Source organism: Lissotriton helveticus, chromosome 12 (genome assembly GCF_964261635.1).
Source record: "Lissotriton helveticus chromosome 12, aLisHel1.1, whole genome shotgun sequence".
NCBI lineage: Eukaryota > Metazoa > Chordata > Amphibia > Caudata > Salamandridae > Lissotriton > Lissotriton helveticus.
Window position 1 is genome coordinate 860416172 of NC_136073.1, and position 15977 is coordinate 860432148.

A 15977-nucleotide genomic window follows, 5' to 3' on the forward strand; every position below is an offset into this window, starting at 1 on the left:
TAATCATTAATGCCTTTGTGACTCAGCCCCTTTGACTTCCATGAGATTCAAATTTGGATGAATGAGAGCAAATATCCCCTAAAAAATATTGTAATAATCAGATGCCTCACAACCTGCACGCAGCTTAAACCCTCTCTTAAGAATCGTGGTGCATTGCCAAAGCCAACAATTTTGCATTTTGTTTTGTGCATGTGGAACGAAGAGATGTACAAACAAAAGGCTACGCGAGTACAAAATGAAAAGATTAAAGTGCCCTCTACACTGCCATTAATCATCCTCTGGAAAGAAAATCTGCACAAAAAATAACCCAATAATTCTACAAAGCTCGCAGTGAAACCTAAACCGGGAACACAAATCAATGTCATCTTATAGTGTACTGCTATAATAGCTATGCAAACCTCAGTTCTGTAGCTATGAAATTGATTAATTTGTCTTTCCAACAAAACAACCTGTGGCGACAACACACAGTCATAGTAGAATGTGCAAATTTGAAGCACGTTTGGAAAAGAAAAAAACATACTGTGACCGTCTCAAAATCAGTACAGCTTTCACATTAACCAAATACAATGGTGCCTGACTCCAAAATGGCCACTGTGGAGATATGGAGTACTGTAATTGTACGCATCAGTGATAGGGAGTAAATGCCACATGCTAATTGCTCAATCGTTACATGGCACACTTAATGACTGCCAACCTCACTAATCTCAAAGCCAACAGTTCTGCATTCCAGTCTCATAAGCACCAGTCACAAGCCTACACTTTTGCGTTCCTGGCTAGCACAATCACAATCCTACAAATCTGAGTTCCAGACTCACATGCCCTATTGTACTCTTGACCATCCACTCCCCATCCCGGGAAAAGAGTTGCCTACACAACATATGTGTGTGAGTCATTTTTTATGAGTGTAAAACCCTTTTTTTTATAATCACAAATGTGGCTTTACGCTCATAAAATGACTATTCAAACTTGCAGGTTGGTCTCACACAAACAATTAGCTGAGTGAATTCAGCCATTAGGGTCAATATACCTATTTTAATTCTGTAAGCAAAGTGTCTGCTGTCTTCTTCTTCCCCTGGAAACAGCACTGTATGTGATGCTTGCTGATCAATATGGCACACTTGTGGTGGAACCCTAAACAAACTGAGAATTTTGGTTAAAAAAAGAATTACCTCTGTGCATGCATTGACGTTCGAATATTTCCTTATTAGGTCGAGCCTAGGCAGCGCATGCGCAGCTCTGCAGCATGCTGTATTGGAGTATGGCATACAGGCCCGCCCACTCTCCGCCCATATTTGTCATTGGCTTGTGTCATTACCCTTCATAAATATTGGCTTCTGATTCGGTAATAGGCTTGTTAGTCCCTCCTTAGCACCGCCTTGTCTTCATTTGTAACCTGCCATGAGGACTGGCCCCTTTACTTTGGTTGTTACATGGTTCCTCTTTTTTAGCCTGTAAGCACTATTTTCTTTAATGAGTTTCTCCTACTGCAGGCACAACATACTTTCCTGCAACATTCAGCACGCCATGCGTGCTTTCACTTTCTGAGCATCCGAGACAATAACGGGTAAAGGTATTGCATTTACAAGAGTTTGAGCTGTTGGCATTATAAATGACAATGCCTTTTATTTATGTGTTAATTAGCAAAACAGATAAATAAAAGGCATTGTCATTTACAATGCCAATAGCTTAAACTCTTGTAAATGTGAGGCCTATTGCATTGCAAATGCTTGTTTTTAACTAATACTTCTAACCTCACCCTCAATTTGAGATTGTCATCCAGCTTGGAATCAATTTCTCTCAACCTCAACATGCCCTATGCCTACCATGAACTTCAAAATGTGCACTGCCATTTATACATGAATGTATGTGGGGAACTTCTATAGTGCAAATCTGTTTGAGAAGCACCAGGGCTACAAGAAACGTATCACCTCAGTTCACTGCAAGGGCATCACTAGCCCCAAACATCTGCCTTCAAACGCCTTGGAGACTCAGAGAGTTGAGAGACATGTTGCTTTACGCGTGTGCATTGATTGCCTATTGATGGCACTTAATAAGATTCATATCTGTGGGTTAACGGGTCTGTGATCACTGGACCAGTTGTAGTTTTTCTGGTTATATTTCTTGATCACCTGACTCCTATGGTGTGGTCCACTTCATTCAGATATTCCTGAAGTTAGAAGTTTTTTTTAAATACTTTCAGGGTTTGCAATGACATCTAAATTTAGATTTAATTTCACAATATCTCGTAGGGAAACAAATGAGGGGACAACATTTTGTGCAGGTGATTCTCTGAGGGGACAACATTTTGTGCAGGTGATTCTCTGTGATTACCAACAAGTAGCTATATTTTTAAGACGCAAACATGCTACACGTCCGATTTAGGCAGGCGGCTCCAGGGTTTTTCCGGCAAAACGACGATAATTTAGCTTTCTCAGGATTAAAACTTTCGTCACTGTATTGAGATGAAAATAAACTTCAAGAAATAGTTCCCAAATATCCCACTTAGTTGTTTGCCTGTGTGTGTACACCTCCCCATAAAGTAAATACACATGGATACACTGGATTACACTGGATTTGCCTTTTTTGATTTTCTTTGGTTAGGCGCCTTGACGCCTCCGGGCTAAGTTTGCGCGTTTATAAATCGCATTTCATTTCATTTCATTCTAAGTGTACCATTTATTATTTGTATGACACCCCTGCCAATCCCCATTTGTTAGACTACTAACTTTTTTCATATATGTTAATTTTTCCACCTCATAAAAATATCCTTTATTTCATTCTATACACGTTAATAGGAAAACATTATATTTAACTATTTCTGTTCCAGAATCCACCATCTGTATATCGATAAACGTGGACATCTTTGATAAGAGCACTATTCTGATAACAGATGTTTAAAGTAAAGTTTTTTTTTTTTTACAATCTTTGTTGAGCCCATGAAACGCATGGTATAATAGTTAGAAAATAGGTTTAATAAAACATTTTTATTTTGTGTGTGTTTTTTTTTTTGTCTTATTAATTTTAATTTTTTTTTACTTTGAAACTATGTTCTCGTGGCCGGTCCCCGCTCGGCTCCACCAATAGCAGCGGCCCTCCGGCTCCCGGCCCGGCCCGCACTTCCTGCTTCGGGCCACTCCAGTAAACTTTAGCCCTGAGCGACGTCGGCCCGCTCCCTCCGTTGGAGGGCGGACACCAAAGGTGACGCAGCGTCGCGCCCGCGTCCAATCGGGAGCCGCCGGCCCGCCTGATGGACGCGCGGCTCGGCCAGTAGGGCGCCGCGGCTGGCATTTCCTGTATGTGTCCGTGTTTTAATATGGCGAAGACGTACGACTATCTGTTCAAACTGCTGCTCATCGGCGACTCCGGGGTGGGCAAGACCTGCGTCCTCTTCAGGTTCTCCGAGGATGCCTTCAACTCCACCTTCATCTCCACGATAGGTGAGTGGGAGGAGCCTGGGGTTCAGGTGAAACACCCCCGGGGTGGGGGGGACCGGGGAGAGTGCACTTCACCGGGAGTCGGCAGGCCGCTTCCCCGGGGGTGGGAGTGTGTAGCCCCCCAGCACCAGGGGCATCGTACCTCTGGGGTACCAACTGTCAGGGTCCCTCTGCTGCGCAGTGGAGGCTCCAGCCCTCATTTATCTATGAATTCTGGGACTTATAGTCTTGTTTGCTACATTACAAAAGACTACAAGTACCAGAATGCAAAGGAAATAACCTGGCCTGAAGCAGAAAAGCATGCATGGACAATGGGAACTTGGCAGCTATGTAGTAACCTCCAGGACTGGCATTGCTGCCAAGTTTCCCAGGTCTATGGGTGCAGGGTGCTTTATAATGGAATGAACAAAGACTACAAGTCTCAGAATTCAAAGAAAAAATGTGGTCTGGAGTAGCATATGAATGGCTGTGGGAAACTTGGCAGGGCTGGCACTGAGTGGCAAGGATCATATTACAAAGGGCAGAGGCGTAACAAAACTTGAGGAGGCCCCCCTGCAGGGTATGTCAATCTGGAGCCCTCCAGCCAAAGTGTGGTGCGGAGGGGACCCCCTGGATCTTGGGGGCCTTTGTTACGCCCCTGACAAAGGGTGGCCCAACCACCTTCCCTCCTCAGTGAGGGGAGAGAGTCCAGTGATGTAGAATGCTAGGGTTCCCATAGTCTGGACTTAAGCAGGTAGAGTCACCACTTAGCTGAATGTCACCAGGTTCTACGTCTGGCTATTCGTTTCACAGACTAAAGGGAATTGTAGTGATGAGTTACTACCTCCATTAAACAGGTTTGAATGATACACCTGATGATAATATTTATTTTATAGTAGAAAAGCCAAGGACTGGAAAGGTGTTATTCTGATAAACCTGTTTGGCAGTTAGTGTCCACATCACTCCGTGTCATCATAGATCCTGTTTTCAGTCTTGGGCTTTAGCATGGCAAACTAATGGATTTTAAGTGCTGTAGTATTGATGTGGTTCCTTTGAACTAGTTAGACTAACACATCTGTCGGCTATGGTTTGGAGATGAAAAGCCCTGCGCAGGAAACACTGGCTGTGGTGTCAAGGATTCAGGTGGCCACCGTAACAAGTAGTCTAACCTCTGGGAACTCACTAAGTATTTGCGAAATTCATATAATTTGCCTGTGCATAAATATGAGACATTTCAGCAGAACTACTCGTAATTGGGGTTCCCAGTTTTAATTTTTACATATAAATACAGACAGAAAACAATGTGATTCCTGTCTGCATTGTTAAAAAAAAAAAAAAAAAATGGAAAAATACAAAAATAGGCTTCTTTTGAGTGTCTTTCCATACTGTCTTTTATTAATTTCAGGCCAATAGCTGAACAGATAGATGGCATTGAGAGTTAAAAAAAAGGATGAGGTTTCATTAATTTTTTACATATGTCAAAATCCTTTGTAGTATAATGCCAATATTTACCTGTGGGTGTATTGTTATGTTATATTTCGCTGCTTAATTTGCTAAGACACGACAGATGCCAAAGTATGAGCACATATTTATTTGGTAAATAAATGTGGAAATATACCATATCAAAACTTTGTCTATTCAGTGAACCTGAAATAAATATGGGTAAATACTGACAAGATTGACAAAAAAGAAATATGGCTGGATAGGGATGGAAATGTTAAGAAAATAAATACCATAAAACCAGGAGCCCTACTCATAGTTATGCAAAATGCTGATTTGTCATTCCGCACTATATTTTCACGTGAAATGCATTTTGAGTTATTTTTGCATAAGAATGCATTCAAACAAAAGCACCATGAACTACAGCTGCTCGTGTTTTGTTATGTACGGAATTTGTTTTTTACAGCAAATGCTGCATTTTGCAGTAAGATTTGACTGCAAAAGGCGTGTAATTATGTAATGGAGCATAACGGTATAATTTCTGGAATTCGTATACTGTAATATTACGCAAATTATAGCAGCATAATTTAGATTTCACCCAGGTCTGGGTCACTTCGCTTAACCGCATGCGCGCTAGCGGTTTTCCCGCTGTGCGCTGCGATTTTTAAAAACCCGCGTTACGTGACGAGCTCAGCTCGTCATCAGCGTAGGGCAGGTTACGCCCATGACGAGCTGAGCTCGTCATCAGCCCCGAAGGGGTTAACTACATGAGGACGTGGAGCATGTGCTCTATAGTGCTGTTACTAAGGGCCCCGTTGTAGTCCTTTAATGGAGCGGAATTGGGGCCTGCGAAGAAGCACTAGGAGCTTCCTATTTGGTGTTCCATAATGTTCTTCCTAAGTCTCTGAGGTTGTGGTGAAGGAAGACCTGGGTGACAGTTACTCTAGGTTCAAGTGTTGTAAGGGATGGAGCATGACATCTTGGAATAAAGCCCACAGATGTAGATCATTCTCTGGTTCCTAATATTTGTCGTGGGAGGGGGGGGGATAGAATTTGATATTATTTAGGAACTATAAATAGGTTGTAAATTGAATGATTAAAATATCTTTGGGAATCTTGAGCCCCAGTGAAAAGGAAATATGTGATGCTTTGTTATGTTAATTATTATTGTTAAATATTATACCTCTGCCCTAAAGGGGATTCAATCATCTTGGCGGTATTGGAAGTCTTCCAATCTTGTCTAAAACCTAAGGATTAGAAAGGCCCAAATGTGACATTCTCTCGCTACCCCACGTGTGGAAAGACCAAAAAGGGTACATTATTGGTTAACTGTAACATCCTATATCAACTAAATGAATGCAGAGATGTTCTGGAGGGGGAGGGCATTAGAGCCTCAATACAGATTTACCACCCAAGTTTCCCAAGACAGCATCGAGGTTCATCAGTTCAGGTATGTAGCAGAACTTTGTCAACATCTGACCTACTTTACAACTAACTAGCTATGGCCCTCAATTAATTAAAATTAAACTTTCAGGTAGGAAATGAATATTAGTTCAGACTAAAAACATTCTCTCAACAAATGGTGCTTTTGGGACCTTCCTGGGGATGGAAAGACATAAGAAGTGTTTGTAGGTTCCATAGCGAACTCTGGAAGACTTTCAGTTGACTGAGTCATGAGTGAAGAAAGTGGGCTGGAACCCAATCTTCACCTAGTAGTGTATACCTCTGTTACCAGAGTAATTAGGTTTAATGTCCTCAAAACTTAACGCTGATTAGAGAACACAGAATTGAAATGGGGGATGGCTTTAGTGTATAATGATAGATGAGACTGGTCACAGAGATTACATTTGAGTGGTAACTTTGAGATGAACTCCAAAGAGGGAAGTTCAGTTATACTGAAAGCAGCTCGGGGGAAAATATTCTCCAAAATCTGCGGCAGGCCTTTCTGTTGACACCAACGTTTATCGGATGTCCCTGCAAACAGCAGCAGCTTATAGATGTTCCAAAGAGCCAGTTAAAATGCATTGGAGATGGAGAGAGTAAGTCATGGACCTCATTAACTACTCACGCCTGAACCTTCTTAGGAAACCCTCCCTTTCTTCCATGTACTATCATCAGACTGTTGCATTTTCTGTCTCGCTAACCAAAAATGTGCTTTTCACTTATATGCATCCACTTTTCTCTGTTTCATTCCAAACCCTTTGAGCACTTTAGATGGTCTAGTCCACGCTTTGGAAACCACTGGCCTATTTCAAGGTTCTATAAACTGTATGCTGTGGCTCCCTGGGGAGCCATAAAAACCTAACCAGGGGAGCCGCGCACCAATCACTTGAATGCATTTAATGTTGAAGGGTCTGTTGGCTTCAGTTAAACTAATTATTTATTTATTTTAGGAGCTTATAAAGCGCGCTTATACCCAAGGGCGTCCTGGCGCTACATACTGACTCCCGAGAGAAAATTCGGGGATCTAATCCCTAAATAACCAGGTCTTAAGCCCCTTTCTATATGAGAGGAGCTCCGGGGTATTCCTGAGATGCGCCGGCAGGCTATTCCAGGCTTTGCTGCACAGAAGGAGAAGCTGTTTCCTCCCCACCTGGCCTTTTTTATTCGTGGCACTGCAACTAGTCTGCCTTCGGCCGAGCGAAGCGCTCTTCCCGGCACATACCACTTGAAACACCTACTCAAAACTTCTGGGCCACTTCCCTTCAGGGCTTTGAAGACAGTGCATAGGGCTTTGAATTGTGCACGTCTTGTTACAGGCAGCCAGTGGTGTTGCCTGAGACCCCTTCGTACTGAGGCGAACCTGGGGATCCCAGTCAGCAGTCTTGCCGCCGCGGGGTGAACCAGCTCCAGTCTGTACCTGTGTTGTTTTTTTCTTCAAATTTAGGTACAGACTGTTACAGTAGTCCAAGCGCGACAAAATGAGGGCTAAGACTGCTGTCCTGAATCCATCGACTGGAAGAACATTTTTTATTTTCCTTAATATCCTAAGGATATAGAAGCAGGACGAAACCACTCCACTAACCTGATCCCCGAAGTCAAGATTTTGGTCCATGATCACACCCAGATTTTTTGCCTTCCCGGTAGGGACTGGTAGATTTCCCAAGGCCTCATGCCACATATCAGGGGTCCAGATGTTAGGGTTGTTCCCAAATATGATGACCTCGGACTTCCCCGCATTCAATTTAAGGCAATTGGAGGCCAGCCAGCCAGCAACGTTTTTCAGACAATTATGGCATCTCACTGCCATATCCCCTCGTTGTATAGATAACACAATTTGTGTATCATCTGCATAAGATGTAAGTTGCAGACCAAAGGATCTTATCCAGGCTGCCAGCGGGCTGACATAGATATTAAAGAGCGCTGGACTCAGGGAGGACCCCTGCGGCACCCTGCAAGGGAGGGCAAAAGGTTTAGATTTATCCAATCCCAGGTCAACTGTTTGTATTCTGTCGGCCAAAAAGGATTTCAGGAGGCTCCAGGCCGAGCCAACCACCCATGCCCCCGACAGCCGGCCCATCAAAACCCAATGGTGGACCGTGTCGAAGCCTTCCGACAAGTCCAACAGAATCAAAACAACCACCCCTCCCTGGTCCACAGCTGCTCTAACCTCCTCAGTGGCCTTGATAAGGGCGCGCTACATGCTGTGCTCTGCACGAAATCCAAACTGCGTGGGGTCCAGTGCCTTAGTCCTCTGAAAGAAAGTGCTTAGTTGCTGGTTTATGGCCTTCTCTAGTAACTTGGCTGGAAGCGGGAGCCGTGATATTGGTCTATAACTATTATGACTTAAACGCATGATGTGGATTATTTGTAAATGACAATTCGAGGGAAATGACCTCCATATTTTACTGGATCCCCTCGTTCAAACACTCCCAAAGTAAGCAAAAGATGCCTGATTAATTTTTTGGGACTTGTTAATAGTTTTTTTTTTCCCTAAAAGCATTTTACACCAATGCGAGTTATCAGGAAAGTATAGTTGTCCTGTCTATTAAACACAAAGTATTACTAAGTATTTTTTTGTCCTCATTTATACAATCTTTATGCAATTGGCAACAGGGTCACATCTGAGTCGTGCCCGGGGGAATACCCAGAGAGGCGAAAATTAGCCATGTCATAAATACCAGCAAGTTCCGACTAGTTCATGCGAGCGAGGTGCCACCATAGTATTACTAAGTATTGACATTTATACTTGAATCATAGGTATTTCCAGTCCGCATTTCTTTGAGTACACTCACATGGCTGGACAGGGCTGCTCTCTCCTTGAGCACAGGGAAGTAAAATACCATACACTGCATAATTCCAACATTTGGAACCAAGAAAGAGGGATGTTTTTAAAAAAAAGAAATCAGAGGAATTTGTTTTACTTGCATTGATTTGGAGGCAATTTTACGGAGGAGACAGCGAAAATAAATAAAGCTGTATGTGGTTTCAAAAATCGTGTCACCCTGCTGAGACAGGTGTATTGGCACATATGACATGGGTAGAATTGGAAGTGCATGCAAATATTCTTCAAACGCAGAAACACTTTGGCAATGGGCTCTACATGCATAGGGGTGCTATTTAGCACTGTAAGTGGGATAAAGTTTGAGAGGGTACTCTAAAAAAGGCATGGGCAAAGAAGTGTAACTAGGAATATTTTATTAGAGGCGCCTCTTCAGTAATACGAAACACCCTGCGTATATGATTATAACACCTTCATCAGCTTCATCCCAATTATTTTCAGGGGGAAAGTACAAGTACTCCCGAGGCCGGGCTTACATCCACCCCATCCTCCCAAAAAAGTAACAGTGGGGAGCCGCGGGCAATGGCCAGTGGGTCAAGGGAACCTCGGGTTGAAAAAGTTTGGGAACCACTGAAATGGACCAACAAAAACGAATTCTTCCCATCAAGCAATTAAATGTTGTATATTCCATATTTTACTGGCTGACAAAAGTGTGTGCTGTCTTGACAAAAGTACTGTTTTTCTGTAGCTAATCATAACTTTCTTTGTGTCGTACACATCTCAATCCGTGCACAGTAGTGTACTCTATTCATGCGTTGAGTTGATGTGAGAAATGCTTTGGGTTTTTTTGTTGACAGACGCAACAAAACTATTTTTGTATAATGTTCATTAGGTTGCACTTCTAGTTAATTTTAGAGAAAGGTGTGTGTTTTGCAGAAAAACCTTGATTTAATATGGCAGTAACTTGTTTTGTCATGCATATACCTCATGCAGTGGCCCTGTGGAGGGTGGGGGGTTGTTTATTTTTCATGGCAAATTGCAACTGTTTTGTCTTTGTCCTTGTTTGTCTCATAGCATAGTGCAGTGGTTCTTAATCCATAGCTCACTGACTCCGCAATGCCTACTTGGGCTAAACAATATCATATCAATAAAGTATATGCATATAAAAAGTACAATTTGAAATCTAAAAGCATTTGAAATGCTCTGGAATTGTGAAGGAATTTGATATTTTAGCTTAAAATTAAGTTGGTATCTTTAGCTTGATTGTGTACTACATTTGTCACGATTAAGAAATTCAACCGGATGGAGTGGAAATAGATAATACCACAGTATGGTTCTGATAAGTGATAGAAATTGAAACCCAGAGAGTTTAGAGATAGTTAATCATTAAAGATTTCCTGTTTGTCTAGTTTTGAAACAGAAGCTTACCAGCATTTCATGATTAAAAAAGAGTATCTTGTTATGCTCTACTTCCTGAAGGATTTCCTCTGTATAGCAGCAGCCGAAGATACAGTTGTCAAAGTATACATTTACTCTTCGTTGGATACCAAGTACATGTGAGATTCTTCAGTGTAACATTCAAAACGTACACAGCTGAGCAATTGTTCTGTCTGAATGCCTGCCACTGTGTACGTATCCATTTAAAAAGTTAAAGGGAAGTTAAAGTTAATGAGGGTGTAATATGGGCTAAATCCCGCACCCTAAAAATACAAGAAATTGAAATAGTAAGGCATTGCCGTAAACTCACTTCGCACATGCATAGTACTCGCTTAACCTTCACACACATCTCTATTGGTTTTCTGTGGCACGCAGCATGTGGCGGATCAAGGAAGATCCGAGCAGGCAACAGCTGTTGAAAACACCTCTGACAGCTGTCTGCTGCTCCTGTGTGTCCTAACGAATTCAAAGATGGCACTGGGGCAGATGTCAACTTCCATGGTAGTCCATGTCACAGCAAATCCTGCGAGCCAAGGAGGGCAGGGCAGCCAGAGGGGGCACAAACACTCTGTTCACAGTTAGGAACGATTTCCCTCATTCCTTGTCAAGAGAAGATGAGGTTTGGGGGTATCGGCAGGTTTCCTACTGCCCTGCACTCAGGCAACCACATTCTGCCCCACAGTATGGCAGTGCAATGGGGAGCCACGGGCACATAAGCACCACGGACAATTTAAGCACGGGCTGGTGTTTGGAAGCCCTTTCAAACATTTCGACGAAGACGTTTAATGAAACCCCACACATTGTTCCAATGTTTGTGCTCTTTAGGCTATTGGGAGATATGCTGTCCATTGAGCCCATTTTTCCTCCATTGTTCTGTTAGCAAGGGAGGGATTTACTATAATTTGGTTATGTATTATCAGATTACATTTCCAAAATGGCTGAAAAAATGTTACCCAAACCAAGAAAATACACTGAATGACAAATACTTGCGTACCATTACAATTTGCAGTACTTATTATAAGCGTTTCTGAGTTACTTGTATAGAATATTTGCTGCAGTAAACCCCATGTTTAATGGAAAAGTGCCAGTGATTTTGATTGAAGATGAGTTGGTGTAGTTCAGTCTAGCATTTTAGTGCCAGTTCATTCATATTTTTCTTAATTGAGGTTGAATTATCCTCCTTCCATGACTGAAAGTTCAGTCTTTCATGGGTCTCTCCAGACGGAGGGCTGCTCCCACCAGCAGAGTTGGAAAAGATTTACAATCCTGTAGAAGGCTAGGAAAACTCATCCGAGTTCAGAGCTGTTCTCGGGAGACACCCTACCCCCATCCCAGAGCAGGGTGTGAAGTGTTTTGTCTAGCTTATCGCAGTAAGCTAGTTAACAATGGGAGTGTTGTGCAAGACCTACAACAACTTGGACAGCATAATCATTTCAAACAGGCCTGGCTTCCTATCAGTCGAATATAGCATGCTACAACGCATGCATTTTTACATCGTGTTCTGTAACAACACTGTCGTTACAATGATGCCATTACTACGCAAGTCATTACATCGACTTGCTGTAGGTGGCGCTGTAACATTAGGAATGTATAATTTACTATTCCAACTCCAGCCTACGCAACAGCAGGGAAGGTGTTGGAATAGTAAATTATACTATTTCTTATGTTAGAGCGCCATCTACTGCAAGACGATGTAATGACTTGCGTAGTAATGGCATTGCGTTGTAACAACACGGTCGTTGTAACAACCGCATTGTAAAGGCATTGCAGTCTGATGACTACGATGTAAAGGTTGTTTCCATCAGAGTCCTGTCCCTCCACCACACCCACATACTTTCCATTCCCTCCCAGCAACCTGGTAATATAAATGCCTAGATATTTCAAACCTGTCTGGGTCAGGCTGAAGCCCTTCCCCCCCCCCCCCCCCATCCCCCAACCCCCCATCCTCCCAACACACTTTCCATTCTCTCACAGCACCCTCAGTGGAGGACCACAGACTTGTCCCAGTTGATGTAAAACCCTGAGTAGGTCTCAAAAGCATAAAATACTGGCAGCACTGATGGCATCGAAAGTACCGGGTCCGCGAGGTAAAGCAAGGCATTGTCCGCACACAGCAAGGTCTTCTTGGGCTCCACTATAAATTGCTGGAAGTCCATGATGTCTACTCGGCAGCGCACCCCACATGCCAGTGGCTGTAAGCACAAAGCAAAGAGGAGGGGTGAGAGCGGGCATCACTTTCTCCTGATAGTACAGGGTGAAGGCCTGAGCGATATCTTAATCAGAGCAGGCAGTGTGCTTGTCAACCTTCCCCACCTCTTCCACCCACTGTGCGTTCTCCCGTCGCCCCAACCACACAAGGAGGCGACCCACTTTGGCCCCCACGTTGTATAGTCTTTTCTGAGTCCCTGGGTACTATTGCCCAGCTGAGTTAGTCGCCTGGTTGTGATATTGATCGCTCACTGCTTTAGGAGGCGATGGATGGTCTCCTCAACTGCGGACACCCAGGTCAGTTCCAGCTGTTGCAGGAGACGCTCCAACTGGAGTGTCCTCTCCTCCATCCGTTTCTTCTGGATAGCAGTGATGTTCTGTGCTCTATCCCTGATCACAGCTTTATATGCCTCCCATAAAATAACCGGTGAGGATACCGGCCCCTCGTTCTATTCAAAGTATAACTTCGTGTCAACTCTGATGGTTTTCACGAAGTCTCTCAAGGCCCAGGCATTAAGTCTCCAATAGGTCTATCTACGGGGCTGTTGTGCGCCCAGTTTGAGCAACAGGGGTGATCAGAAATCCCATTGCCAGATTTTGTACGTCTGAAGCCCAGGGTATCTGACGGGTTTGTGAGCCCTTAAATAGAGCAAGTATGTTCTCTCATGTGGATGTCGGCTCCGCCAAGCGTCACTGAGCCTCATAGCATGCATGAAGTGGGGGGTTCCGTGGGTTGGCCAGAAGGCACCATCTGGAGTGTAAGTCTGTCCATCTCCTGGTCTCGGACCACGTTAAAGTCCCGTCCCACAATATGTAACTCGCCAGATTAATCGAGTAGAATAGGACCCAAGCCATCTAGGGTCCTTCTTGGCAGCTAGGAGAGGGCTTATACTTTTTTATCAAAACCATTTTCCTCTGCCATTTGCTACTCACCGCTACATAACAGCCCTCTGGATCAACCCATATTCTGATCACCTGAAGGGTGGGAGATGGAGGGGGGTTCTTTCTCGCTAGAATCACAATGACTAGAGAGCCACTCTTCTAGCAAGCATGGTATTGAGTGGCGCTGCTCAGTCATTCGTGCCAGAGGGCCCCTCACCAGCAAGTCGCCGAGGAGCAACCGGATCATCTCCAATGTCTGTCTAACGAGTGGGCCTCTAATGCCTGCCCTCCACCCCGCCAAGCAGTCTCAGCCTCCACCGTCAGCCCCCTCTGGAGCATCGTCTGCCAGACCTTTTTAGGTCTCGCCTAGCGACGCAGCGTATGCGCTACTCGCGATGGCAAGATCTATTGTCGATATTCTGCCAAAGGAGGACAGGAGATGTGTAGGGCTCACCGGCGTTTAAGCAGAATGCGCACATGGCGCGCTTCCACTTTCCCAGGTTCCTGCGTGGACACGGATCTGCGGTATCTGTCAGCTTATCTGACCACACACTGGCCAGTTTCAGGGCCATTGTCAATCTGTTAGTATTCACGACACTGGCTTCTGGCAGCCTCTGGCCTTCCTGTGACGAGGGGGGGGGGGGGCACAAGTGTGTGTGCTTAAGTGTAGATCAATTGGACCAGAGACCACCAGACAGCAACTCCTATTGCTTCTAACAACGTGTAAGGTCGTCATTAGCTCCCCCCTTCAGCTATCTAACCCCCTTCAGCGAGTTTTCAGACATTTAAGGCCTGACATCACTGCTTGTGAAAAGGTATTCGCAGACTGTTACCTTGAAAAGCGCCTACGTTCACACTACTTAGTGCGGCGTCTTTTTAGGAAGAAGGTGGAAAAATGACGCAGCTAGAATTACTCAGGTGTCTTGAAAGAGCTGACTGTCACTGCAACTTTCCCTGCATTTGTTTATTTTCCTTTCACGTTTTGATTTTTTTTTTTTGCAATTTTATTTAGCGCAAACACCACCCAAAGGTATGGGATTGCTTTACTTGAGACCCAGTTACTTTACACAAGGACGCACCACTTTTGTAGACATCGGGAGATTAAGACGTGCCCAGAACCGCCGGAATCTGAGCCAACGCCGAGATTCAGACCCGGTTTTCTTGATGTGCAGTTGGCAGCTCTGACCAATATGCCACATTCTCTACTTTACTTTTACATACACTTCATTGTCATGTTTACATTTAAGATAAACTCCAGGTGTAGAGCAGCTTTCTTTTGCGGTCATTCTGTAGCCCTCAGTCGTGCAGGGAGACCCGGTTGTCAGAGAGCATCATTTACTCACCAGGGATTCACTAATTACAGGGACCAATGAAAAGGATATTCCTTACCCTTCACCTTATTGCAAGTGCACTGTCATAGCACTAGGAATAAGGCGGACCGGCTGTCCGTCACTTTGGGATGGAAAAACCCATCAGCCAAACTCTAAATCAGACCCCAAATCTCTTGTCACGTTATTGGCAGCCTGTCATACTGTGTGTAATACAATTTTAAAATAATGGCTTGCATATTCACAGTGCTTTCATGTCGGCTGGCACCTCTTAGCACTATAAATACACGTCAATATTCCCCAGTTCACCTACCAAGATTCAGTTCTGTGACTGGTTGAACACGGACAACTGCAGTGATCTCATTACCCAATTCACCTCTCATAACATCAGGGCTTTAAGTGGGCCGGATCTCACCGGTGCTGAGCACCAGTAGATTTGAGGTCTCGCCTAGCGATGCAGCGCATGCGCTGCTCGCCTTGGCAAGATCTATTGTCATTGATTTTCTGCCAAAGGGGGACAGGAGATGTGCATGCGCCAGGACAGGCCATGTGCACTTGTGCGGCTCGCCGGCGTTTCAGCGGAACGTGCGCATGGCGCGCTTTCACTTTCCCAGGTTCCTGCGTGGACAAGGATCTGCCGTATCTGTTCGGTGCTCTCGTGGGCTGGGTGTCTCCAAGTTAGGCTCGGTTCTACGCATGTGATAACAGTAATGAAGCGTGATCTGTGCTTCTCCGGCTCTCAGCTTTCGACACTTGAGTAATTTAGCCCCTACCGTCCATTTCCGCCTTTGGAGCGGTGCAGAGCGTTTCCGGCAGCCGGGCACAGCCAGGACCGCCAGCTGAGCCAAAAGTGTAAACAGATGAAGGGAACCTCTGTGGCAGTGCATCTTGACCATGGAGCGGGCGCCGTCATGGCAGGAGAGGCTCAGGATAAACACCAATGCCATTTATGCAAGCCGCAAGAAGCGGAAACCTGCCCAGAAAGCGTAAGATCACCCTCGTTGTTTTCCGTCTCTCCTGTGTCATTTCTGCGGGGTTACTTAAGAG

The 15977-nt window shown here is 44.5% G+C and overlaps 1 protein-coding gene across 2 annotated transcripts in view; it reads left to right on the plus strand.

The window, feature by feature from the left end:
- Window positions 1-3132: 3132 nt before the first annotated feature.
- LOC144799280 (ras-related protein Rab-8A) overlaps window positions 3133-15977 on the plus strand; it is a 73190-nt gene continuing 60345 nt past the window's right edge. The window contains exon 1 of one of the 2 annotated variants that reach the window (XM_078670519.1): window positions 3133-3437. In XM_078670519.1, coding sequence (XP_078526645.1) covers window positions 3296-3437 — 142 coding nt within the window. In that variant the 5' untranslated portion in view covers window positions 3133-3295. The remainder of the gene's footprint in view (window positions 3438-15977) is intronic. The other variant, XM_078670521.1, reaches the window with a different exon arrangement.